The sequence below is a fragment of the Podarcis gaigeae genome, assembly GCF_964106915.1.
Source record: "Podarcis gaigeae genome assembly, chromosome: 10".
Classification (NCBI taxonomy): Eukaryota; Metazoa; Chordata; class Lepidosauria; order Squamata; family Lacertidae; genus Podarcis; species Podarcis gaigeae.
In genome coordinates, this window is record NC_139686.1 from 44,235,627 (window position 1) to 44,259,956 (window position 24,330).

The window sequence follows — 24,330 nt, forward strand, 5'->3', positions numbered from 1 at the left end:
CACAGATTAGTGAGCCAATGTATTGTCTAGGCCTTAGCTCATCCCTCTTTGTCTTCTTGGACCTCATGCATCATTTCCTAAAATTGCTGAGTTCTCATGTAATGTCTGGATTTCTATGGCTATCCAGCCACCCGTCCTATAACAAAGCTTTGCTTGTACAGCAGTACCTTAAGTGCCTTTTATCTCCCATGATGCTAGCTAGCCGCACTTCAACAGGAGGGGTTTTTTTCCCCTTCTCCTTTCTTCGCTCCTTTTTGTACACCTTCTGTATTGCACAGATGAATGCTGGTACTACAAAACAATCAGTAGCTGCTGCAGCTTAATTACTTAACTTTTCAAAATACGAGGGGGGTGTACTTGCTCCCTAACAGCAGCCTCACAAGAAATGTAGTCCTTTACAATGAGGGAAGTGAAAGCAATTTTCACCAGCTCTGGGGAAGTGCCTGTTTCGCTATCCATTTATATAGACAGTAATTTACAGGCACTCTGGAAATGCTTCTAACAAATAACTAGGGATTCCCCCCCCCCCCTCCATGGGTGAAATAGGGTCAGTGTTTCAGAGCATTAGGCTTAGTGGGGTAGACAATGGTTCAAAAGATGAGACATACTTAGGAGCTCTGTGTATGAGTGCTTAGAAAACCATCAGACAAACAGGCAGAGATAAAGAAGGATATATAACTGAAGATGTAGATACTTATCTGTGAGCTTATTACTTAGAAGCTGCAAGGTCAGAGGGAGAGACAACTTTTAGTGTGTTCTATTTATTTACCAAGCAGGTCTTGCCATCATTCATTATTATGGTATTGGGAAGAAGAGATCAGTCTCTTCCCAACATGTTGTTCACAAGTGGGTAATAAAACAAGATGAGAGCACAATTCTTTAATTTAAAACACACAGAAAGAGAGAGAGAGAGAGAAGTCAGTCACATAATGCTATTTAACCAGAGATACTAGAAAACAAAGAAAAGCAATGTGTACATTTCTGTGCTCTCTTAAGAGGTATTGCAATCACAGGCTAACCCAAAGTGAGCTATGATACTAGTGCCTTTACTTGTAGTGCCAGTTCCCAGAGGTTGGTGCTACTGTTGTGGGTGAGGACACTTGCTATGCTTGCAACCAGGGTGCTTCCAGATAGGGACAGGTGCTCCTCATGCATGTATGTTTGTTTGTTTGTCTAGATGCCATTGCTGGCATCAACATACCAGCTAATACTTTTTCCTCATTTAATCTGGATTTTAAGTGTAAAAATAAGAAGTTAAAACAAAAACAAAAAACACCCTGATGCCAGCTTCCCATTTGCAATATCCGAATGCCAGCTTCCCATTTGCAATATCCGAAGGACATCTTTGCAATATTAAGCTCCTATTTGGAACCATCACAGCATTATGCACGCTGCTGTGAAGTCCAGGAAAACATGCATCTTGCATGTAAAATAAAATAATAATAATATAATTTATTTATACCTCACCTATCTGGCTGGGTTGCCCCAGCAGCTCTGGGCGGCTTCCAACACATATAAAAATCTAACCAAACATTAAGGACTTGGCTACATTGGTAAATAAAAATTGCTTTATATGCATTGTTTATGCTTTCTAAGACTGTGACACCAGCTGCGTACTGCGGAGTTTCGTTTTTGCTAAGCCAATTTCGCACACAAAGTTTACAGTGCATTTAACTGAAAGACTTCTTTGATGTGTCTAGATCCAGCCTAATAGTAACAATCTGATCCAATATAAAAAGTCGCAATAACTTTAAAACAAACAACATACCAAGCAAAGCAACATTCAGCAATCCATCAGGATCTAAAAGTAAACAGTAAAATTAAACCTCAGCATATAATAATTAAACAGTTTGCACTTATCAGCCACAATAGAGAATTACAATACATCTCCCTCACTGGTAGAGAACAGGGGAGGAAACAAACAGAAGGACAAATGGGATGGGAAAGTCTTAATATTATGCTGGAAATATGGAGTGGGGGAGGATTAAACAGGAAGAGTAGCAGAACTGGGAGAACGGATTGTTAAAGTTCAGTGTTGTAGTCTGGGATCCTGCAAGCCTTCATTAATTTAAATTCTTCCTGGTTGGCTGTTGGGAATTTCTCCCTCCCCTCCAACCAGGCACAATGAGAGAGAGACTGTTCCAGCAGTATCAGAATCTGGGTCTGTTTAATTTGTCAGGTTACAGTCATCTACAAATTTCTGTGTGTCTCTTGCAATACAGAGACTTAGACTGTGCTTAGCACTGTTTGAAAATGCTATGGTGCTGTTGCTTGGATCATAATGAAAAATCCAAATGCTTCCTAATAAATGAGATGCTCTAATATGTTCAAGCTTAAGGTTTTTAACAGGCAAAGCTGAGAAGCCTGTGTTATAATTGTGGGGGAGATTTTGCATGTAGGCACTGAAAATGATTGCATTGCAAAAAAAAAAAAAAAGACGCCTTAGTCACAAGGCTGGCATCACTCTGGAAAATATTACTACCATTAAGATGATGAGTATTATTAATTGAATTAACTAATGGGGATATTCTTCCTTCCTAGTTAGAAAAATGAAACTAATTTATTTTTAGATGGGATTTACAATAATATTCCAGTTATCTGGTATAAAAGTGAGGAGAAGATTGAATGGTTTTGAGTTCTTTCATTACATTTAAAATTCAACATTTTGAACTTTACTATGATCCAAGCAGAATAGGAAGGAGGCAAAGAGGCCTCCACAGTCTTACTGCCAGAGTTGAGATTTGGTGACTTGCTGCTTCTGTCAAGGAAATGGACCTTTCAGATCTACCTAGCATGGCTATGGGCTAAAATGTACTGTGCAGTCATGCAATGCAGCTCATTTAAACCACTTGTACATTTCTGGATCAAAGATGTCAATACTTCATAGCATGTTGGGGGCTAGCAAGAACTTACAGGTGGATGTTGAAATAAACAGAGGGAAAATCTCACCTCCCCCCCCTTCATGCTCTATAATATAGTAGCATTACAGAAGTCAAGGGCAGGAGCAACCATTCTGAACCATCTAATGTAGTATGCATGGTGGGGAGCTAACATTCCACTCCAGTCTGGTGGTATGTCATCCAAACCCAATGCCTCCAGTATATTCAATTATTAGGAATTCTGGCCCTTTAACACTTTAAATTATGGCGGAAAGAGAACACTTGGATAAAAGGAATCCCCATCCTAATAAGCCAGCTGCAAAAGGCTCTCTAAGCTATGAATGAAGCAGACCCCCCACCAACAACTTAATGATTCAGGTGTTGATTGGTGTCAAGAGATTAGAGGGATCTGTCCATTTTGATTTCTCACAATTTCTCATTTTTCAAATCTTAATTTCAGCTTATCTAGTTTCTGTGCACATTTGCAATTTTCAAAGCCGCCGTATGAAAATTCATAATATTGTGTCCATGCCTCCTAATATACACAGATTTATCTGTTATATGATTTTTTTGCAAGCAATTTGCACCCAATGCATGCTCTCTCTTTAATATGGTTTGGTTAGAGAATGACAATGCAAAATTCATAAAATAGTGTGTGCGTTTTTTCCCAGGGAAAGCTGTTTTCCAGTTCATATATTGGTTCAGAAAGTCCAAAATGACCTGAACAAATATGTTCTCCTATCATTAGGAAAGGAAGACCTGGAAAAAACATTTTTTTTCCTCATCTTGACACATTCTCTTCCTTCATTGTAGTGTCAGTATGCCTATTTACATCAATGTGTGAGAGATGTCTTAAGAGCAAGAAAGCTACGCAGTGAACAGGAAAACCCATTGTTTCCAATATATGAAAATGTGAATCCAGAATATCACAGAGGTAAGGATTTTTTTTTTAAGATTAAAAAATATAACTTTATGATGTGTAACAACGTGATTATAATATAACTGGTAGTTATAGCAAAAGCAGCCATTTCTTTCAATAAATATAAAAATTGCAATTTTGAATGTCAGGACACAACCTGGGACTTCTGTTAAAAGAGCTGACAATGGATGGTGAATCATATAATCTGCTTCTTTTGGGTAAGAAGGTATCATGAGCTGAGAAGAGAAGCAAGATGGTTCTGAGCATTAACCCTCATTTTGTTTTTCTTTAGTTGTTCATGCAGTTCCTTTGAACCTACAACTCCCTAATATTTGTTACATTTGTGCTGTTATTGCGCAGTCCACCACAACACAGGATTAAATATTTTTATTTAAACCAGTCTCATTGAAAAAGTTGAGAATTTACACCCCAGAACTTTGAACAAAATCTCATGGATATAGTTTATTACTGTCCTCCAACTTGACCTTTCTATTATTTGAAAGAAATCTCCGCCATTGAAGGGGCATCTCTAAACACCATCTAGTTCTTTCAACTTTTCATGGGCTGTACTTGAAGGCTCCATTACAGGCTTAATGTGTTTCCCTTCATGTGTTATATGTTCATATGCCATATTTTATGCTATAGAATAGCACCCTTTTGCTGCCTTTTGAGGTTTTAGGCTTTCTGGAGAAGGGAGAATATATTGTGCTAATAAAATACCAGACATATTTACTATACCAAACAAATGATCTTGATAAGAATAACCTGCCTTGTCCTTCCATCACTTTCTTTGCTTGACATCTTGCTCCAGTATAGGAAGTCATAATGAGAGTATTTACTAAAGCCTTCTTATCAATTTTTGATAGTGGAATCCTGTATAGTAATCAGTTCTGTAGTGGTAGATTCACAGAATATCTGACTATTCTGCAGCTAAATGCCCAGTAAACTTTTTATTTTATTTTTACCCATACTGACAATTTTTGTAAGTCTCTATTTTGTTCAAGGATAGCCAATGGGAGATGTCTCCAGATGTTGTAGACCACAACTCTCTTCATACCTGGGCCATGGTGGCTGGGGCTGAAGGAAGGCTTAGTCCAAAACTCCAGAGGGTAGGCATAATAACCATACAGTGGTACCTCGGGTTACATACGCTTCAGGTTACAGACTCCGCTAACCCAGAAATATTGCTTCAGGTTAAGAACTTTGCTTCAGGATGAGAACAGAAATTGTGTTTCGGTGGCGCAGCAGCAGCAGGAGGCCCCATTCGCTAAAGTGGTGCTTCAGGTTAAGAACAGTTTCAGGTTAATTCGTTCCGGAGGTCCGTACTTAACCTGAAACTGTTCTTAACCTGAAGCAACACTTTAGCGAATGGGGCCTCCTGCTGCTGCCGCGCCGCCACAGCGCGATTTCTGTTCTCATCCTGAAGCAAAGTTCTTAACCTGAGGTACTATTTCTGGGTTAGCGGAGTCTGTAACCTGAAGCGTATGTAACCCGAGGTACCACTGTACCTGATTTAGATTTATTTATTTTCACAAGATTAATGGATGTTCCTTTGCGAGGGTTTGCAGTTTGAATCTTATTGCTGTTTCATAGGTACAAATGTGTGGGTGTTTTAGGCCAATTTAACTGCCATAGCTCCCCCCCCCCCCGGCAAAAAACTGATCCTACTGTATGAATTATAAAGATTTCTGTTAATTCCCCGCTAGAATTGTTTTCAACACATGTGTATGCCAACTCTCCAGAGCATAGATTATTTACAGCACTGGTGAAAGCCACTAAACAGGCCTGTTGGACTCTCACTCCTATCATCCCTGACCATTGAAGTCTATAACATCTGGGGAGTACCAAGATGGCTGCCCTGAAAAAGATACTATTTTTTTAAAGAACCTTTTCCCCTTCCACAGAACTAAAGTTCCCAGAGTTCCCTGGGGTAAGGAATGATGGCTTAACCAGTTCAAAGCTGTAACTCCAGATGGGAGGAAGTCCTACAAAACTATGCAGCACTTGCATCTGAGTAGACAAGTTTAGAACTGCACTGTAAGTCTGTAGTATAGATGATACTGAATACTAATATGGCTACCTCCCCACCCCACCCCGTTGCAGAGCTTATGTCCTTTACGAGCTGTGTGATAAGCAGAAATCCAGCAGGAAAGGCTTAACCTAATCACCGAACTCGTATGCCAAAAAGAGCTTTCTTTCCTCAATTTCTGCTTTTTATATAGCTTGGTTTTGTTATTTGTTTTTGTTTAAAAGATTTATAGGGCAATGTCCTATTAGCGTTAAAAAGGCAGGAGTCCTGTCAAGGAAGAAAAATATATGACTGTTCTGTCTTGTTGTTCTAAGGCACAGTTGCCGCTTTCTTATTTTGCATAGAGACACAATTCTGGTCTCCAGCTATCTATATCATTCTAGTACTTTCATAAGGACATGTTTACAGGCTGGCACTGGAAATACGAAAACAAAACCATTCTGTGTGCACTTCCTAACTTCCATTTTCTTTTTGTTTCAGATGCTGTTTATTCAAGGCACTAAAACTCAAACAGATTCCTGCTTGTTGCAGTTGTACCTGTTGGTTTTTTTTAAAAAAAAATTATGCACTACAGAAGTGCCAGACATATTTGATACTGTGTATAATTTATTAGTCTGGTGACATTTTCAAAGTATATAATTTAAATATAATAGATATTGTTGTATATAAATGTACTTTGCTATTGTGTAAATATGTATTTTATCTATAATGTTTATATTAAGCTTCAGATAATACTATTTTTCCATGCTAAAGTTATTTTAATGAATTCTTCCCTATAAACTATCTTTTGCTGAAAAAGTAGAAAGTTTTTAAGCATAAGACAAAAATGTGTAACACAACACTTCCAGGCATGGGTGGGCAACCAGCAGACCTAGACTAGCTCCTCCTTGCATCTATGTTGTTAAGGGTTAAAAATTATTGATCATTCAAGAGCTGCAAAAGCATGCATATTTCATACCTTATGAACTGTGATATCAGCTTCCATTTATCTGTGCGCATGTCATGTTCTTTAGACTTCTGAAGGCATCAGGGTTTTAAATAATAATGAAGACTGCAATCCTGAGGGGGAGGGAGACAATAAAGAGACTGTCATATTATAGTTGACAGGGGAAGACCTGGCACTAGGGATAATAGCTTCATTGATGCACAGGAAACTGAGGTGGTGCTCCAGAAAACCTGCTAAAGGTTGGGAAACTACAAGGAGGAAGCAGCTGGAGAGAATGACTCATATTTTCGGTTGTCTCTGTACTAATGCACAGAGTAAGGGGAAACAAGCAAGACAAATATGAGCTCTTAACACAGTATGGAGAAGACAGATAAATACTATCAGGTGACAGAAGGCGGAACACCTACTTTACCTCTTTCATTACTCAAAAGAAAAGCAGTGCCCAACCTGTTGAGAACAGAATAAACGATGCACAGAGGGAGCTACAGCCCAAGATGTGGTAATGGAACATCTGGCTACCTTAAATGAATTCACATCTCTGGGACCTGATGAAGTGCACCCAAGGGTACTAACCTTCCTTGGAGGTTTGTTTTAAAAGATTCCTTCATTGCCGGGAGTTGGATTAGATAACACTCAGGGTCCCTTCCAACTCTGACACTCTGCCCAAGGCCTGCTGCCTATTTTTCAGCATCAGATTAATTTTCAGTTAGACACTCTGGAATGAACAAAGTTGCTCAACTTTAAGAACAGCCAGCTGCTTTAATTGGCTCACTTTTATGAAGGTGCTGCAATATGTTAGGTCAATAGGAACAGATGCAGGGCATTAAAGAGTTCTATTAAATAGAACATTGTTGCTAAATGGGACAATAAGCTGAGACTGAACTGTTTCCACTGCTGGCGCTTAACTTCATATTTTCACTATAAAATGAATATGCAGCCTGATCTGAAAAATGCATGCAGTGAATAAACACTTACACAGCACAAATGTATTTTAGATGCAAAGGCTAGAATATTTGTGCAGCACTTTAAAAAAGTTTTGAAGACAGATCCTGAGTTTGATGAGAGACCATCTGATAGAAAAGAGTCTTCAGCCCAATAAAGACATAAAGACTATCATCAATCCTCTCTACATGTGGAGGACAAAGGCTCGTATGCAGAGAATGAATTATAGCCAAGATTTTGCCACATTCTTAAAATACTTCAAACCTTGCTGTTCATTGCAAATTACTTTCTTTCCAAAAGAGGTGGAGGGAGGTCATTAATATTTATAGCCAATGTTGTGGTGTTTCTGGACACACCACACAAAGAACCACTGCTGTACTTCAGCTAATTACGTCATTTGTATGCCCTCTTTCTGACAAGGTGCCCGAGGTGATGTACAAAAGAAAGACAGTCAAAAGGCAATGCCAGTAAAATCAAATTTTAAAGCAACAACTGGATACAGAAAACATAAAAATACAAGCAGCAGCAAATTAGGAGAGATATTTGTTTATGGCACAATACTACACATTGCCTACTCAGATGTAAGACCCACTAAGGGCAATGGCACTTACTCCAAGGTAAGTTGCTGATAGGATTGCAGCCCCAGCAAACAAAATGACTCGGCTAAATCACAGATGACAAGAAGAGACGTAGCCTGCCGGGCTTTCACATTGTCTCTGTCCATACAAAAGCAGGGATAGGAACACTGTGGCCTTCCTAGTTTTGTTGGACTACAACTCCCATTATCACTGACCACTGGCCATGCTTCCTGGAATGGATGGGTAGTGCAGTCCAACAACAAATGCTCCCCATCCCTGACCTACATCCTCTAATTCAATCATGTGACGTTTCAGATGTTTCTGAATTACAACTCCCTGACCATTTGCCATGCCAAAGTTGCTTAACAAAAGTGACGTGCACCTCCCCCATGTAACTTTAATGGGACGTGAATGTTTTAGATAGGAAACACACATCATACAAACTTTTTATTTGAGGGTAACGACTGATTCATGTGACCTCCCAAACTGGTCCTAAGATTACGGCAACTGAAAGCACACATTGTCTAGCTGCACAGTGAAGTGGTCAAATCATAGCTTTCATTAGTAACTGCTGTTATATGCTTGTGATTCTTTTTTTCTGTTCTGATCAATCACATGTGGAAAAACTAATCAAACAGAATGTTAAGGTCAGCTAGAAGACTCCTGCACACTTTTTTATATTTTCAAACAGCAAAGTGGTTGTTGGTAATACGTCTAGTATTTAGTATTTTTTTAGCCCTCAGTGAATTTGCCCAGAACATGGGGTTGTTGAACAGAAGCACAGAATTTATTTTTAAGGGGACCTTTGAGGGGACCTTTGAGGGGCGTAGCAAGGAGTGTGTGGTGGGTGCGACCTGCACCGGCTGTCCCCACTGAGGGGAGTGACAAAATGGTGGGCGGCACTCACTGCAGGGCCTGCAGCACGCCCAAGCCAGGCATCTCTCCTGGGAGTGACACGGTGGTTTGGGCGCCTGCAGGCTCAGCGCTGCCCATCAGCTGAGGGGAAGGAGGCAGGCAGGCTCCTAGGAGGCCCTGCGGTGCCCCTGTGGGTGGGTGGCTCTGCCCTCGGGTGCAGGGCACATGCTCCACCCCAGGCGCCTAATCGGCTTGCTCTGCCGCTGCCTGCCACCCCTCTGTCCATTGCCTCCCTACTCATAAGAAGACTTCAGCAGGCTTCTGGCTGTTTGGCTCTCCATTGTTAACAGCAGGTATCTGTTTAAACTGGTTGGACACAGGCTCAGCTAAGCAGAAAATCAAAGTTAAATTTAGAATCATTTGTCTATGCTAGGAGAAAGAAACTGGGAGCCAGTGTGCAACCCTCTTGTCACCAAGGAGACAGATGGAGCAGATGCTTCTTCGTTTCTAGCACTTTACAAACCAGGTGTTTTTCAGCTACAAAACGCATGGCAGGGAACAGCTGAGGAAGAAATCTCCCTCCCTGATCCCATAGAATCTAATTCCACTAAAGGGCTTCCAGTGTGGCCCTCCCTTCACCTGCCAAGGCCGTTATGCTCCTGTGCTGGCAAATCAGCACATTCCATGACTCCTTCTCAATAGCTATCAATAATAATAATAATAATAATAATAATAATAATTTATACCCCACCCAGCTGGCTGGGTTTCCCCAGTGGGAGTGAAATGAAAAGTAGTGTGTTCAGAGAGATTATAAATTCACATTGCTTCTTACTTCCCTGTTTACCTACCAAAACAATGCAGTGGGAAGGAGGGGAGTGAATTTAAATAATCAAAACCTTGTGTCTCTTTTGAGGGCAATTGATTCGACATTCATCAGCAATCCTGTTTCCTCAGCATCACGGCAAAAATGAGATTCATTACCAGTAATACAATTACAATGTGTTGAGCAACTCTGAGGAAACATCAACTGCCCTATATAAATTATCTCCGAGATCTATTAAAGTGTCATCTTTCTGCTGAGGAAATGAATCCTATTCAGTAATATATGATGTGAGAGCAAGCATTTTGGATTGTACATCATTCACCAAAGAATACAAATGACACTCCCTTTTCTCATTTCCACGGCTCTTTGTTTTCATTTTTCTCCTTTGTACACTCTGTGTATACAAATAAGACCACATCATTCTGCCAACAGCCATTTCAACCACTTCAGGAAGCCACACTTGTGATTGGTTCATGAATCTATTGCTCCCCATTGTTATCATATTCTCTGCAGAATCAACATCTGATATGTTCCCAGAGACCAGATGAGTAAAAGTATTGACAGATTACAATGCTTTTGCCTAAGATGGGTACCACTATCTGCTATATATTTTGGAAATTATTTGTCTCTTTGCTGTGCCTTTGGACACCATTTATAGCAAAACCAAACTGGAATGCTGCTCTCTGTGTACAAATGAACTCCCCCCCTTTTTTTACTGTATAATTTAGTTCTTGAATTCTGCCAAAGAACAGAGTTGATCTATTTAATTACTAGCAGCCTCACACCCAACATTGCTTGGGAATTCTAAGAAACAACAACAACACAGTTTTGAAAGGTTCAGCCCACCCTCCTGATTCAAAATGATCTAAACACAGATGAAAACCTGCTCCATGATCTCAGGAACCATCCTGCACAATTTATTCTGTGAACTGATAATTGCTGCAAGCAACATAGGCCACTGGTCCCAAAGTGTATGGGAAACCACCCTAATGGGAAAGCTAACCAACAAACTCAAACTAGCACATTGACAAGCTACGGAAGATGCCTTCACCCCAGTGTGGTTCTCCTTTATTTGATACACAACACAACAGGACAATGACCTATTCCCCCTTCAATAGCATACAAATCAATATGGCTCACCTGACCCAACAACCTAGCCCACCTCCCTCACACAAATAAACCACACCGCAATCAACTAAACACAACCAAGCAAGATCAGGAAACCCTAACCTCTCGCAATATTGATAATAAATAAATAACTAAATAAACAAAGAACCCACCCATGTGATGCTGACACAACCCCCCCCCCCGCAACACTAAGAATAGGCAACAGAACGAAAGAACAATATCCCCATTTCTCTCCCCCCTCCCCAACTGCAAGATGACTATGACAAAAATGTCTCTCACCAAATGTAAACTGCGAAAAAGACTGAATTCAAAGTGGAGACAACAAATGTACTGTTCCCCTGTTTATAACACAAAAAACCAATAAAACTAATTAAAATATTATAGTAGTAGTAGTAGTAATAATAATAATAATAATAATAATAATAATAATAATAATAATTGCTGCAAGCATCCTCATTGCTGTCACAGAGCATTCCATGACATCAAAATGAGCAAGACTACCTGTGTGCATCACTAGAGTTCTGTGTGCAAAGCAGAACCCTTTAGAATTTTGGGTCGTATTAATACATTTTAAATGTAGGTACAGTCTAAAACAGGACACGGGTGGCGCTGTGGGTTAAACCACAGAGCCTAGGACTTGCCGATCAGAAGGTGTCGGCGGTTCGAATCCCCGCGACGGGGTGAGCTCCCGTTGCTCGGTCCCTGCTCCTGCCAACCTAGCAGTTCGAAAGCACGTCAAACTGCAAGCAGATAAATAGGTACCGCTCTGGCGGGAAGGTAAATGGCGTTTCCGTGTGCTGCTCTGGTTCGCCAGAAGCGGCTTAGTCATGCTGGCCACATGACCCGGAAGCTGTACGCTGGCTCCCTCAGCCAATAAAGCAAGATGCCAATAAACCCCAGAGTCGGCCACGACTGGACCTAATAGTCAGGGGTCCCTTTACCTTTACAGTCTAAAACAAATATAAACTAAGCAACATGAAACTAATTTGGCAGTCCCTTGGTAGCAATCCGAAACTTCTGATGAGCTGTGCTAAAGCTGCACATGTTATGCCAGTATTGAGTTTGAGCTTGAGTATTGGACTAGGATTGGGGAGACATGGGTTCAAATCTCCACTCACTTGGTGACCTTGGGCCAGTCACTATCTCTCACCCTAACCCACTTCACAGGGTACTTATGTGGATAAAAATGGAAATAACCTTAAACTCTTTGGAGGGAAGAAAGGATATATTTATCCAATAAACAAATGACATGTGATTAAAGTAATAATTCGATGCAAGGAAATCCCATTGAATTAAATGGTGCTTATTCACAGGCAAGTCGGTATACGATTGCATCCTAAAACAACAGATTAGGCATGCATGATGCAGGGAGTTTAAGCCAATGCAAAATTCCCTTTTTATGAAATACATCGTTAAAATAACAAGAGAGGATAAAGTTAATACTATTTTATTAAAAAATAAAGCATTGCAGCAGAAACCATTGTTTCCTTTGCCAAGGCAATGAATTTTTCATGCTGAGAACTTAGTCCTACAACATTTCTGTTTATAAAACCAGAACTCTATGGATTTCAGGAGAACGAGGACTCCACAACCTCAGTTCATCCTATGATCCAGATAAAGTTAGGCACTTTCAATTTTTCTTCATTTCAGCAGAGAAAAACTCAACATATTATTATTAACTCTTCAACATCACTGGGACTTAAAAAATCATTAATGCTGGCTGGATTGTACTCTGTGTGTGTGTGTAAAAGCACTACTATTCCTGCAACTGACTAAAAGTTTACAAAGGATAAAACTGTGTTCCATTCAAATCATTAAGGCACATGCAACAGGCACAAAAGCAAAATGTCAAACTCGCAGGCCAAAAGCAGATTGCAAAAAGGAGGCAGCTAATCAAACACCTGGCAATTTGCAGTACGATGAATGGTGAATGAGTCTGGTAAGCTTGTTGTACTCATTTGTTTTGCTATCATTAAAAAATAATAGATATGGAGGCAACTCACTTGCTCCACAAAACTCCTGCAAAAGGTTGGTGTCAGAGGTACTGTAGATGGCTTGATAGCAGATGCTATTACTCAGGGTCTGTCATTCCATGTTTTCCAGAATGCCTGAAAAATAAGTATGTGTGTGTTTAAATGGTTTGAGTTTTCTGCCAAATAATAATCTAATACAGTATCAATTTTTAATCCAGAAATGGGCAACCTGCAGCACTTTTATTTTATTTTTAAAAGCATTAACTAGCCAGCTCATTAAAAAAATATATTGTGGCACTGCCACTAAAATCATCATCATCATCTTCATCATTTATTAAATTTCTATAGCACCTTTTATCTGAGGGTCACAGGGTGGTTTAAAATATAAACACAAAAAAGCAACAACACAGTAACCAACAGAACAATAACCCCCATCCCACAGTTTAAAATATCATAAAATCATAAAAAATACAGACCAAATGCCCAAGCGCTCAGTAAATCTATCCTCTAAAAGCTCTCGGCAAATCGGAAATGTTTTCAGTGGGAGATGAAATATCAAAACTGCAGGTCCCTGTCTGATTTCAATGGGAATAGTGTTGCGAAGTAAGAGTGCCATGACTATGCTGAAAGGTTCCATTTACATAGAAACTTGGCCTAGTTTGCTGTAGCCCCTGGCATAATTTCAACAGCCATCTGCATAAGCCAGGCCTCTGGCCAAAGGGATTTGTTCCTCCTCTTACAGCCTCCTGAGTGGGAAGAAAAAGAGAGGTGTCAGAAAGGGAGAGATGTGCTAGAAGGAGGGACAAAAGTGGGTGGCCCTGCCCACTTTGGACTTTGGCCCATTGGTCCAGCCCACCATCAACATAGATTAGTTTTTGGCCTGATGGATTTATTTATTAAGAGAATGTGCCCCTCAACAACTCAGGGGTGGGGGGGGAGGGACGTAGAGAATATCAGATTAGGCTGTAGATCACAACACTTCTCTGATGAAAATAGGGATGTCCTATTCTATTATTCATAATAATGTTAAGAATAATAATAATACCCTGCTCATCTGACTGGGTTGACCCAGCCACTCTGGGCGGCTTCCAACATATATAAAAACATAATAAAACATCAAACATTTTTTAAAACTTCCCTATATAGGGCTGCCTATAGTTGGAGATGCGGGTGATGCTGTAGTGTAAACCACTGAACCTCTTAGGCTTGCAGATCAGAAGGTCAGCAGTTCAAATCCCCATGATGGAGTGAGCTCCCGTTGCTCCGTCCCAGCTTCTGCCAACCTAGCAGTTAAAAGGCGCACCAGTGCAAGTGCTGGGAAGGTAAACGGCGTTTCCATGCGCTCTGGTTTCCATCACGGTGTTCTGTTGCACCAGAAGTGGTTAGTCATGCTGGCCACATGACCCGGGAAGCTGTCTATGGACAAATTATTGAAAGCTAGATGAGTGTCGCAACCCATAGTTGCCTTTGACTGGACTTAACTGTCCAGGGGTCCTTTACCTTTTTACTTATCTCCTTGGCTTGGGGGTTGCATAACTCCATACCATCCAACATTTCTCCTATGAAAATAGGGATGTCCTAAGGAAAAGTGGGACATTCTGGGATCAAATCAGAAATGGGGATGCCTTCTGTAAATCCGGGACTGTCCCTAGAAAATAGGGGCACTTGGAGGGTCTGGCAACACAATTGTATAAAATAACCATGTACTCTAGAGTAATCCCATTAAGGTTCAATAATATTTGTTATAGGTCACCTCACCATCAACAGATGTTCAAAGACTATCTACAGAAGCAGAAGACCATAACTTTGCAACTGGTGCCTGTTGAACACACCAATAAAAGAACACATTGGATTATTTTTAAAGTCCTTGGGGGGTGGAATAGTGATTTTGACAAGCTCATTATATTTAAGAAATATTGTAAAAAAAAAATTAAAAATTAATCAGATCCAATTGCATGTAGAAGTGATTAATTTTCCATGGGTTATTTGAAAGCAAAGCAAATAAATAAAATAGTGTTGCTAAAAGCCAAGCAGCCAAACACATATTTGATAGAGGGAAATTGTTTACAGCAGTCCAGGAATTATTCTGAAATATGTAGACTATAAATTCTGTTCTGACCATTGAAGACTTTAAAAGTATCTGGGGGAATATAATACATTTTATATGCTGCATTATTGTATCCATCTGTGTTCCTAACAAACCATTTACCAACCAAACATAATACTGTTATTGTTGATTTAAGTTATGTATCTTAAGTGTATTTTAATACTGGAATCAACAAATCCAAACTCTCTGAGCATGTGATGCACGTTTTTATGAACAGTTCATAAATAAAACAATTGCTTATTTAAAGCAAGTTCTTTGCATTCTACCTGACTGCTTTTTTGTATTATGGATTTTCTTGTCAAGCTGTTCAGAGAAAAGGTCATCAGGAAGTTTGATTGGGGAGAAAAACATTTCCAGGGAACTTAAAATTAATCAAACACCCTTCCTTTATATTTCCTTGTACTTGTGTGTCACAGATAAATAACCCTGTCGCAACTGATCATTAATTTCTTTCTTCTAAACGTGTTTGCCTTTGTGTTTTTAGCAAGCAAAAAGAATACTGTACATTTATAGCCCCATCCTAAACATGCTTAACCTGGGAGTATATTTCACTCCCAAGCAAGTTTGCATAGATTTTCAGCTCTAGACTACAAAACCCATACAAATCTCATGCACATTTACCAGGGGGAAAGCGCACTGAGGGACGTGGGTGGTGCTGTGGGTTAAACCACAGAGCCTAGGACTTGCCAATCAGAAGGTCGCCGGTTCGAATCCCCACAATGGGGTGAGCTCCCATTTCTCAGTCCCTGCTCCTGCCAATCTAGCAGTTCGAAAGCATGTCAAAGTGCAAGTAGATAAATAGGTACCGCTCCGGCGGGAAGGTAAACGGCGTTTCCATGTGCTGCTCTGGTTCACCAGAAGCGGCTTAGTCATGCTGGCTACATGACCCGGAAGCTGTACGCCGTCTCCTTTGGCCAGTAAAGCGAGATGAGCACCGCAACCCCAGAGTCGGTCACGACTGGACCTAATGGTCAGGGGTCCCTTTACCTTTTAAAGCCCAATGAACACAGTGAGGCTATTTCTTAATAAAGGCTGTCTAGTTACTTGGTATATTATGCTGTCCTAAATTCCAGGAACTAGAATTGTTGGTCTTTCAAAAAGCACCCCATGGCCCATGGGCAGAACATATGTGGCCCTCCAGATGTTGTCAGATTCCAGCTCCCATCAGCGCCTGCCAGCAAAGCCAGCAAGAGCATAACAATGACAAGGGGGACCTGCAGTCAAACGTGCAGCTACTTCAGTACTATTTACCTGAGCAACCCCATGCCTTTTTTTTTTTTTTTGAGGGGAGGAATGTTTCACCCCCATCCACTTTTTACCTCTGAAAATTCCAGACATCGTCTCCCATTGGACCAAGGAAAATCTATACAGCATTGTGGTGAACCTTGGAGATTTAAAACAGAGGAGAAAAATAATTAACAGAACAAGTTTTTCTAATTATTGAAAAATTCCAAGGCAGGAAATAAGAGCTGTAATACTGAGATCATTCATAATGGGAGCAAACTACTAAGTGGAATGGTAAATTAACTGTGTCCATAAACTATAAAATTGATTTTCAGCTTTATCTCCCCCCTCAGTATGCTGCAGTCCAAAGGCAAACTACCATTGCCTCTGCTAGAAGGGATCATTTGAATGCTACCATCACCCCTTATACAGGAGGTCACACCAAGATAATTGGCTTCGTCTGACCTTTAAAATGGATGTGCTCAGCAATTACAGGAACAGGAGAAAATCCAGTATCTTAAAAAAATATAGTGGAGATGGCCATGAACATTCTGAAATGTTTCCAGCTGTGGTGCATTAAATACTAACCTTTTTCAGAAAAGAATTGTTTTAGAAATGATTTTCCCCATTTTTTTCTAAATGCTCTTTGAGAAAATGTCTTCCCCAAGCAGGTATTGTTGACACAGGGGGCACGTGCAGAAGGGATTATGAGCCATGTACTTTTCGCATGCTCTGTCTCCTCTTACTTGAAATATAAGCTATCTCCTTGAAACCGAATTAGACATTCGGGGGGGGGGGGGAGTAACTTGTAGCTTTCATCAAGTAAATTGTTTAGCTGAAATCTGTTTCTGGGCAGGTAACTTTACTTACAGTTGGAGTAAGGAGGAGCTGGCAGTCCTGAGCCTTTTTGGATCCAGTACCATTGTCTCTCAAGACAGACGGATGCCAACAACTTTGTTCAACTGGGGAATGAAAAAGAATCTGGGATGCATCACAGCTGGGCTGCCTAGACTTATCTCCAGTTAAAAATAGCCTTTCATAAAAATGGCAGAACATTCATCATCATCAATCCACCAAGGCCCTATGGCCTCATCCAAATGGAAACTTCCCACACAGTAGGTTGTAGGGAGCAACCAGGAAGACATGGACCATATTTATTTATCTCTTGCAATTATTTATAAATCCTACCAAGGTGGCTTACATATTACATATTTTAAAAATAGCAACATATGAAAAACACATTGGGGGGGACAGGTATTTTAGGCCACCAATAGAGCAATCCTAATCATAACTACTCAAACATAATTGGCTTTTGAATTCAGTGGAGCTTACTCCCAGGTAGGTGCGATTAGGGTTGCTGTAACATTGTGAACAAGGGCAGCCAGGGATGCAGAAAAATATGGTTATGAGCTCTGCAGACAAACATACGGAGTGCATCAGAAGGATGCTAAAATCAAGTTAAACTGCATTCTTGGGCCACAAAATAAGGGCAATCTAGGTAGAACTCAAAGGACATGGGTGGCGCTGTGGGTTAAACCACAGAGCCTAGGACTTGCCGATTAAAGGTTGGCAGTTCGAATCCCCACGACGGGGTGAGCTCCCGTTGCTCGGTCCCTGCTCCTGCCAACCTAGCAATTCGAAAGCGCATCAAAGTGCAAGTAGATAAACAGGTACCACTCCGGCAAGAAGGTAAACGGCATTTCCGTGTGCTGCTCTGTTTCGCCAGAAGCGGCTTAGTCATGCTGGCCACATGACCCAGAAGCTGTACGCCAATAAAGCGAGATTAGCGCCGCAACCCCAGAGTCGGTCACAACTGGACCTAACGGTCAGGGGCCCCTTTACCTTTACCTTAGGTAGAACTCAGGCAGGTTTTTGCAGGTATGGAAGTGGCTTCCAGTATGTGATGAGGTGCTCCACAGTGCTATTTCTCTAGAAAAAGAGGTACCAGCACCAAAACATCTCTCTTGTTTTCTTATAATGGCAATGGTGCCCAGCTGAGAGGTGTCAGAACTGAGTTCTGGTGAGTTCTGGCTGAAAAAAAAAGTCCTGGTGCTCCATCACATTTACTTTTTGAAATCTAAAGAGATCTTTTGATAGCAGACAAGGATTGAGCATTGGGGCAAAAGGTGATGGAGTCCCAAATGTAAAAAGAAAAAAAGATGTAATACAGTTTCCCCGATGTTCACATTTCACTGAGAGGGACGACATGAAGGAGAGATGCCTATCTCTGTTCTCCCCACACAAAAACTCCACATCCCACAAATTGACTTTCCTTTGGTAGTGAATATGTTTTGGGGTTCAATTTTAGAGGGACAACCCTTCAGTAGGAAAGTATGTGAACAATGCCTGATTGCAGGACTGAAGAAACAAAATTCACTCAAAGCTTTGCTCCTTAGGATCCCCTGAAAGGTAACTGGCAAGATGGCGGCTGTAACAACTTCTCCTCCGTGAACCCTCCTGGATTACAAACCTTTTATAGCCTTTTACAGCCTTTTATAGCCGTTTTTATAGCTGTTTTTATTAGACTTTTAATTATTTTACCTCTGTTAGAAGTTTTAACCGTTTTATCTCTACTGTTGGCCAGTCGTGGCCAATATACATATTAACAAGGATATTCAAACCTTCTGTTGAGAAAGCCTGCTGCTGATTAGAAACGCCGCCTTGAAGACTGGGTTATGCTGAGCAGTGGAGGAGGAGTAGCAGAGGAGTTGTGTCCACAAAAGATAAGTTCTCTTTTTATCTCCGTTTACGTCTACTTTTAACCTCCGTAGTCAGTGAGACAGTGACAAATGGGTCATGGCAAGCGACCAAGATCTGCTGAGAAAGGTTGTTCACCTCCAAGAGCAAAGCAGTCAAAGCAGTCAAAGCTTGAATGTCTCTCACCACCTACTAACAATAACAGCCAAACAGAGCAAGTAATTGTTTCTGCGGTCGAAACATACAACCGCTTTTGGCCTCTGTATGGTCAAGGGGAGCTGGAAAAGCCAGTTGATCCAGAGGGGGATGGAAGCCATAGGGAAGCCCCCCTTCCTGACACCTTAATTACACCTTCGCCATCACTAAAACAGGACGCATCAGGGCAAACTGCCCATGAATCAGTACCTGATCAAATACAACTAGTAATCAGGACTTTAAGCTACATTTTCAAGCAATTGGAAGGGATTTCTTTATCTTTGAATAAACTTTCACAAGCCCTTCTGACGCATCCATCTTCCTCAACTGAGCTATCTAATTTGCATCAATCTCCTGTGCAGCTTGTAAGTGCCTTAAAGAGACAACATGACCAGAAATCTCACCTTAAGGGTTCTAGAAGCAGGCTGCCACTGCCCCAAAGGAACAAGCAATCCTTGATTTTTCAACCTAATAAAATATGTCTATCCATTTTTTCCCGTGACGCTCCCAGACTTAGGTGGAATAACCTGAGGATGGCTAAAGGGTACCTACGTGATTTGCTAAATATCCCTTTTTTCCAGATAGATCTTATATCTGTAGTACCCCTAAATGCCACGCCCTGGCCAAGGAAATTTATGCTCTCCTTCCAGTCTGCAAGGGTCCCACATCTTCTTGCAAGACAAAAAGACCAGCTGGCAGCCTGGGAGATTGTAACAACAAGAGTCTTTAAGGACACGAGTGTCAAACCTCTTTTTGCCAACTTCTTAACCGACAATGAATGCTCGTTACCTCCTTCTGTTCCAATAATAAAGGAAAAAACACCTAGCCGGGTACCCCCTGTTCCACCTGCGATCCCAAGTGCCCATCTAGTTACGCTGAGGAATGATCCAATTGCAAGTGGAGATTGGAATATCCCTGAAGAGAGAAATCTTATCTCCTCTTATGGAAAACTCCCTTCAGAAGAACAGCAGGCTATTCTCGACAGATTGGATCTACTCAAACAAAGACTCCTATCGCAAGGGGACCCCTCTATGCCGACGAGAGAGGAGAGCAGGCGCTCCACGTCCCACAAGGCGTCTCCATCAAATGCCTTGATAAGCTTTCAACCTGCTACTTTGTTACCCCCTACTGATCTGAATCAGCAGTCACCTGTTGACCAACAGCACCATTCTACCGTGGAGGAAGTCGATAAACTCAACACTCCCATCTCTGACCTTATGTCCAATCAAAATATGGAAGTTGATGAATCCTTTGCTTCAATGCCAGAGCTAGAATCTACCCTGTCTGAAGATCACCAGGAAATGATTATGCATGCACCATCCCCACGCTCACGTCCTTCTATACATCTGCGTGATAATTCTTCTCCATCTGCGCAACAACTACAAGTGATGGCTGGAACACCTCTTAGCGCTACCCTGGTTAAGACTGACAACTCTGATGGATCTACTAGTATAGCCCATCAAAGACCTACTACTACTCACCTCAATGAACAGCATCCGACCTCACCAACTTTGCCTAATTCTTCCTCCCCGGCAAAGCCCTCCCTGCCTGTTAATGTTACCAAATCATGGATTCGACCAACACAGAAGAAGACCTTATCCGCACAAACTAAAATTACTGATTTCTTTATGGGTCCTCCTCCTACCTCCAAGAACCTATTAAACAACTCAAAGTGACAATTACCGGGACAGCACAAGGATCTGACATTATCAATACTTAGCTGGAACATTGCTGGTTGGAGAACCAAGAAATCAGATCCCGAATTCAGGAAGTATATAAATTCATTTAATATCATTCTATTCCAAGAAACATGGGATGAGGAAGAGATTACCATAGACGGCTTTGATCTTCTAACACTTCCGGCCTCCCCTTCCTTGAAAGGTGGTCGCCCCAAAGGGGGTCTTTTGATTGGGATCTCACTCCAACTTCACGCCAAATTCACTCTGGTACGGGCTTCCCCGCCTTTTGCTCTATCTGGACTGATCGCAGAAGGGAAGTCCTCATTACTAATTACTAATGCCTATCTCCCCCCTGAAGGCTCTGCACCTGATCTTGATTGGAGATGGGAATCATTTGAAAATCACCTATTGTCATGTCATACCAAATGCCCTAACTCGTACTCCTTAATTGGGGGAGACTTTAATGCTCGTATTGCCACAAACTGGGACCTACTAACCAAGTCCAAACGGTGGACTCCCCCATGCTTGGACAACTTTGACTTGGAACATGCCAGAATTAGAACTTCAAAGGACAACAGAGTAAACAAAGCAGGAGTGACCCTTTACCAAATGGCCATTCGCCTGAATCTAGTCTTCTTGAACGGCACCTTCCCCCCCGACATACCGGGGGAGTTCACTCACCTGGGACTAGCATCTAACAGTGTTATCGATTACTTCTTGATCTCTGCAAATTTGGCCGTTAATGTACTTTCCTTCCAAGTTGAAAACCAACATTTCAGTGATCACCTTCCAATAGTGACCACTTTGTCATTGTTCCGGTGCCAGAAGGACTATAAACACTCAGTCCTTCTGGAAACCTCATCATCGACCAAAATAAGAGGGATCAAATGGTCGGAGGCTGTGGCCCAAAAATACCAGGAATTTTTTCATAGGGAAATCATTGCCTATCTACCTCAAGTAACTACTGATTTACAAGACTTCAATTCGGTTTTGAAACTTTTTAACCTTCTTATAACAAACCTTACCACTTTTTTTACATCACCTCCTCAAAAGGCGAAAGTGGCGCATTGCAGTACTGGGGCCCCTTGGTTTAACACCTCTTGCAAACAAGCAAGATCCCTTCTTCATTCTATTTATAATGAATACAAAAACTCTAATGCCCAGGCTCTACCACCCTCCTATTTACAAGCCAAAAGAGCATACAAACAGACTTTAAAGCTGGCCAAACGCGAATGGTACCAAAAGCGTTGGCGAGCCTTGATTGCGGCCTCTAGATCCCGCAGACCACAGGAATTTTGGGCTCTGATAAACAAAAGAGGAAGGAAGTACCCACTGGCGATTATCCCTGCGCCCACATGGGAACAATTCTTGAGTAAATATTTCTCTTTGGCAGAGGAATCCAACTCATCCACGGAATTCCGAGCCGACCATCTACCTTTGTGGCCCTCTACCGACCCAGAGCTGATAATGGACTTGATACTAGATCTGAAAACGGGCAAAGCCCCTGGGCCGGATCTAGTCCCTGCTGAGGCTATTGTTGCGCAACCGAGGTGGTGGGCTGAAATTCTGGCCAAAGTCTTTGATGCAATTAATTCTACGGGGCTTATCCCTAGGTCATGGAAGGAGGCCGTGATCGTACCAGTCCATAAAAAGGGTCCCCCTGCTGACCCAGAGAACTACCGGAACATCAGCCTTTTGTCTATCATCGGGAAAATCTATGCAAAATTTTTGCTGTCTAAGCTGTCCCATTGGGCATACGACTCAAATTTGATTGGCCATGAGCAAGCGGGCTTTAGGAACAATTATTCGACCACGGACCATATGGTAATTATGTATCATCTTGCCAGAAAATATTCTGCCCCGAGTCGGGGGCGCCTATGTGTCGCTTTCATAGACTTAAAGGCCGCCTTCGACAGTATCCCAAGAAACTGTCTATGGAAGAAATTAGAGAGATGGGGCATAGATAGAAGGCTGTTATGGCTTATAACCCAATTACACCACGGGTCGTCGGCTAGAGTGAGACTCACACCGGCGGGAAACCTATCCAATGAGGTCCCAATAAATAGAGGAGTGCGCCAAGGCTGCATTTTGGCCCCACTCCTCTTCAACTTGTTTATTAGCGACATGAAGCTCTTTCTGAGTGAGTCTCAAGCCAACATTCATGCCCCCCGCCTAGCTGATTTTCGCTGCCCTCTGCTCCTATATGCTGACGATGCAGCGATCCTTTCCTACACTAGAGTCGGTTTATGCAGAGCTCTAAAGATTTTTGCGGCTTATTGCAAACTCAACCATCTGACAATTAATCATGGAAAATCTAAAGTACTGGTCTTTACCAGGTCTCGGAAAACTTACAGCTGGAAGTTAGATGGAGTCCAATTAGAACAGGTTTTCAAATTTAAATACCTGGGAGTCTTTTTTCACTACAACCTAAGCTGGAAGCCACAGATACAGTATTTACTGAACAAAGGGAAAACAATACTTTACACTTTACTCCAATTTTTTGCGGTCGACGGAGCCTCCCACATCCCTTCTGCATTGAAGGTGTACCACGCAAAAGTGGTTTCCACCCTCTGTTATGCTGCCCCACTCTGGGCCCCAGGGTCCAATTTAACATCGGTGGGGACATTGCAGAATCAGTTTCTCCGTCGCCTCCTGAAACTCCCTATGTGTGTGAGCAATGCAGCCATACATCTGGAGCTAAGGACTGCATCATTGGAGACTGTCATCTGGAAGCGAGTCTTTGGCTACTGGCTGTCCAGCTGGCATAGGCTTCCCGACCATTACCTCTTTCAGTGCCTCTGGCGGGATGACTTTGTTAATCCGTGGGTAGGAAAAATCCATGCCAAACTTCTGAGCATCGGAATTTCCCCAGCAGACTCCTTAAAGATGAACCTACGCTCAGCCAAAAACCTTATCGAGCAAAGATTAGCAGACATTGAAAATCAACACAACCTCTCCAGGGGTGGGGGTGTCTGCTCCCCCAGGTATCATGGAATAACCCCACCACTTGGCCTTCCATCATATATGTCATCTCTTTCATCTGTACCACACCGACTTGCATTTATTCGTGCAAGGTTCAATGTTTTTCCATCGAACCTGCTGAGCCACAGATTTTCCAAGGGTTTGGTGTCTCCGCTATGCGAGTGTGACGGGAAAACAGTTGAATCTCTTCCACATATAATGTTCAACTGTCCCTTACATAGCATAGCCAGGACTAAATTCCTGGGTCCTGCTTTACTGCGCTTGGTTGGCAGGCCTGTTGAGTCACATGCCGCACTGCTTTTGCAGGATACAGATCCTTCTGTAACTCTGCAGGTGGCGAGATTCCTGAATGCGGTTATCTCACACACAAAAAC

General features: G+C 41.8%; 1 protein-coding gene and 1 long non-coding RNA gene across 11 annotated transcripts in view; one reads left to right on the forward strand and one right to left on the reverse strand.

Annotated features, from left to right (window-relative positions):
* The window catches only part of PTPRB (protein tyrosine phosphatase receptor type B), a 76,872-nt gene extending 70,247 nt beyond the window's left edge, over positions 1-6,625 (forward strand). For 4 of the 6 annotated variants that reach the window (XR_014555317.1, XR_014555318.1, XR_014555319.1 and 1 more), the window contains 3 exons: positions 3,693-3,813; positions 5,703-5,835; positions 6,308-6,625. Coding sequence is in view for 1 of the 6 variants with exons in the window: in XM_083698875.1 (XP_083555001.1) it covers positions 3,693-3,813; positions 6,308-6,330 (144 nt within the window). In the remaining 5 variants the exon portion in view is untranslated. The remainder of the gene's footprint in view (positions 1-3,692; positions 3,814-5,702; positions 5,836-6,307) is intronic. The other 2 variants (XR_014555316.1, XM_083698875.1) reach the window with 1 other exon arrangement.
* LOC310825662 overlaps positions 3,826-24,330 on the reverse strand; it is a 30,596-nt gene continuing 10,091 nt past the window's right edge. For 2 of the 5 annotated variants that reach the window (XR_014555405.1, XR_014555407.1), the window contains exons 5-7: positions 14,831-14,891; positions 13,103-13,207; positions 6,445-6,886 (exon numbers count right to left, since the gene is read on the reverse strand). This is a non-coding gene — a long non-coding RNA (uncharacterized lncRNA). Of the gene's footprint in view, positions 4,035-6,444; positions 7,489-13,102; positions 13,208-14,830; positions 14,892-24,330 lie in introns of those variants that run through there. The other 3 variants (XR_014555404.1, XR_014555408.1, XR_014555406.1) reach the window with 3 other exon arrangements.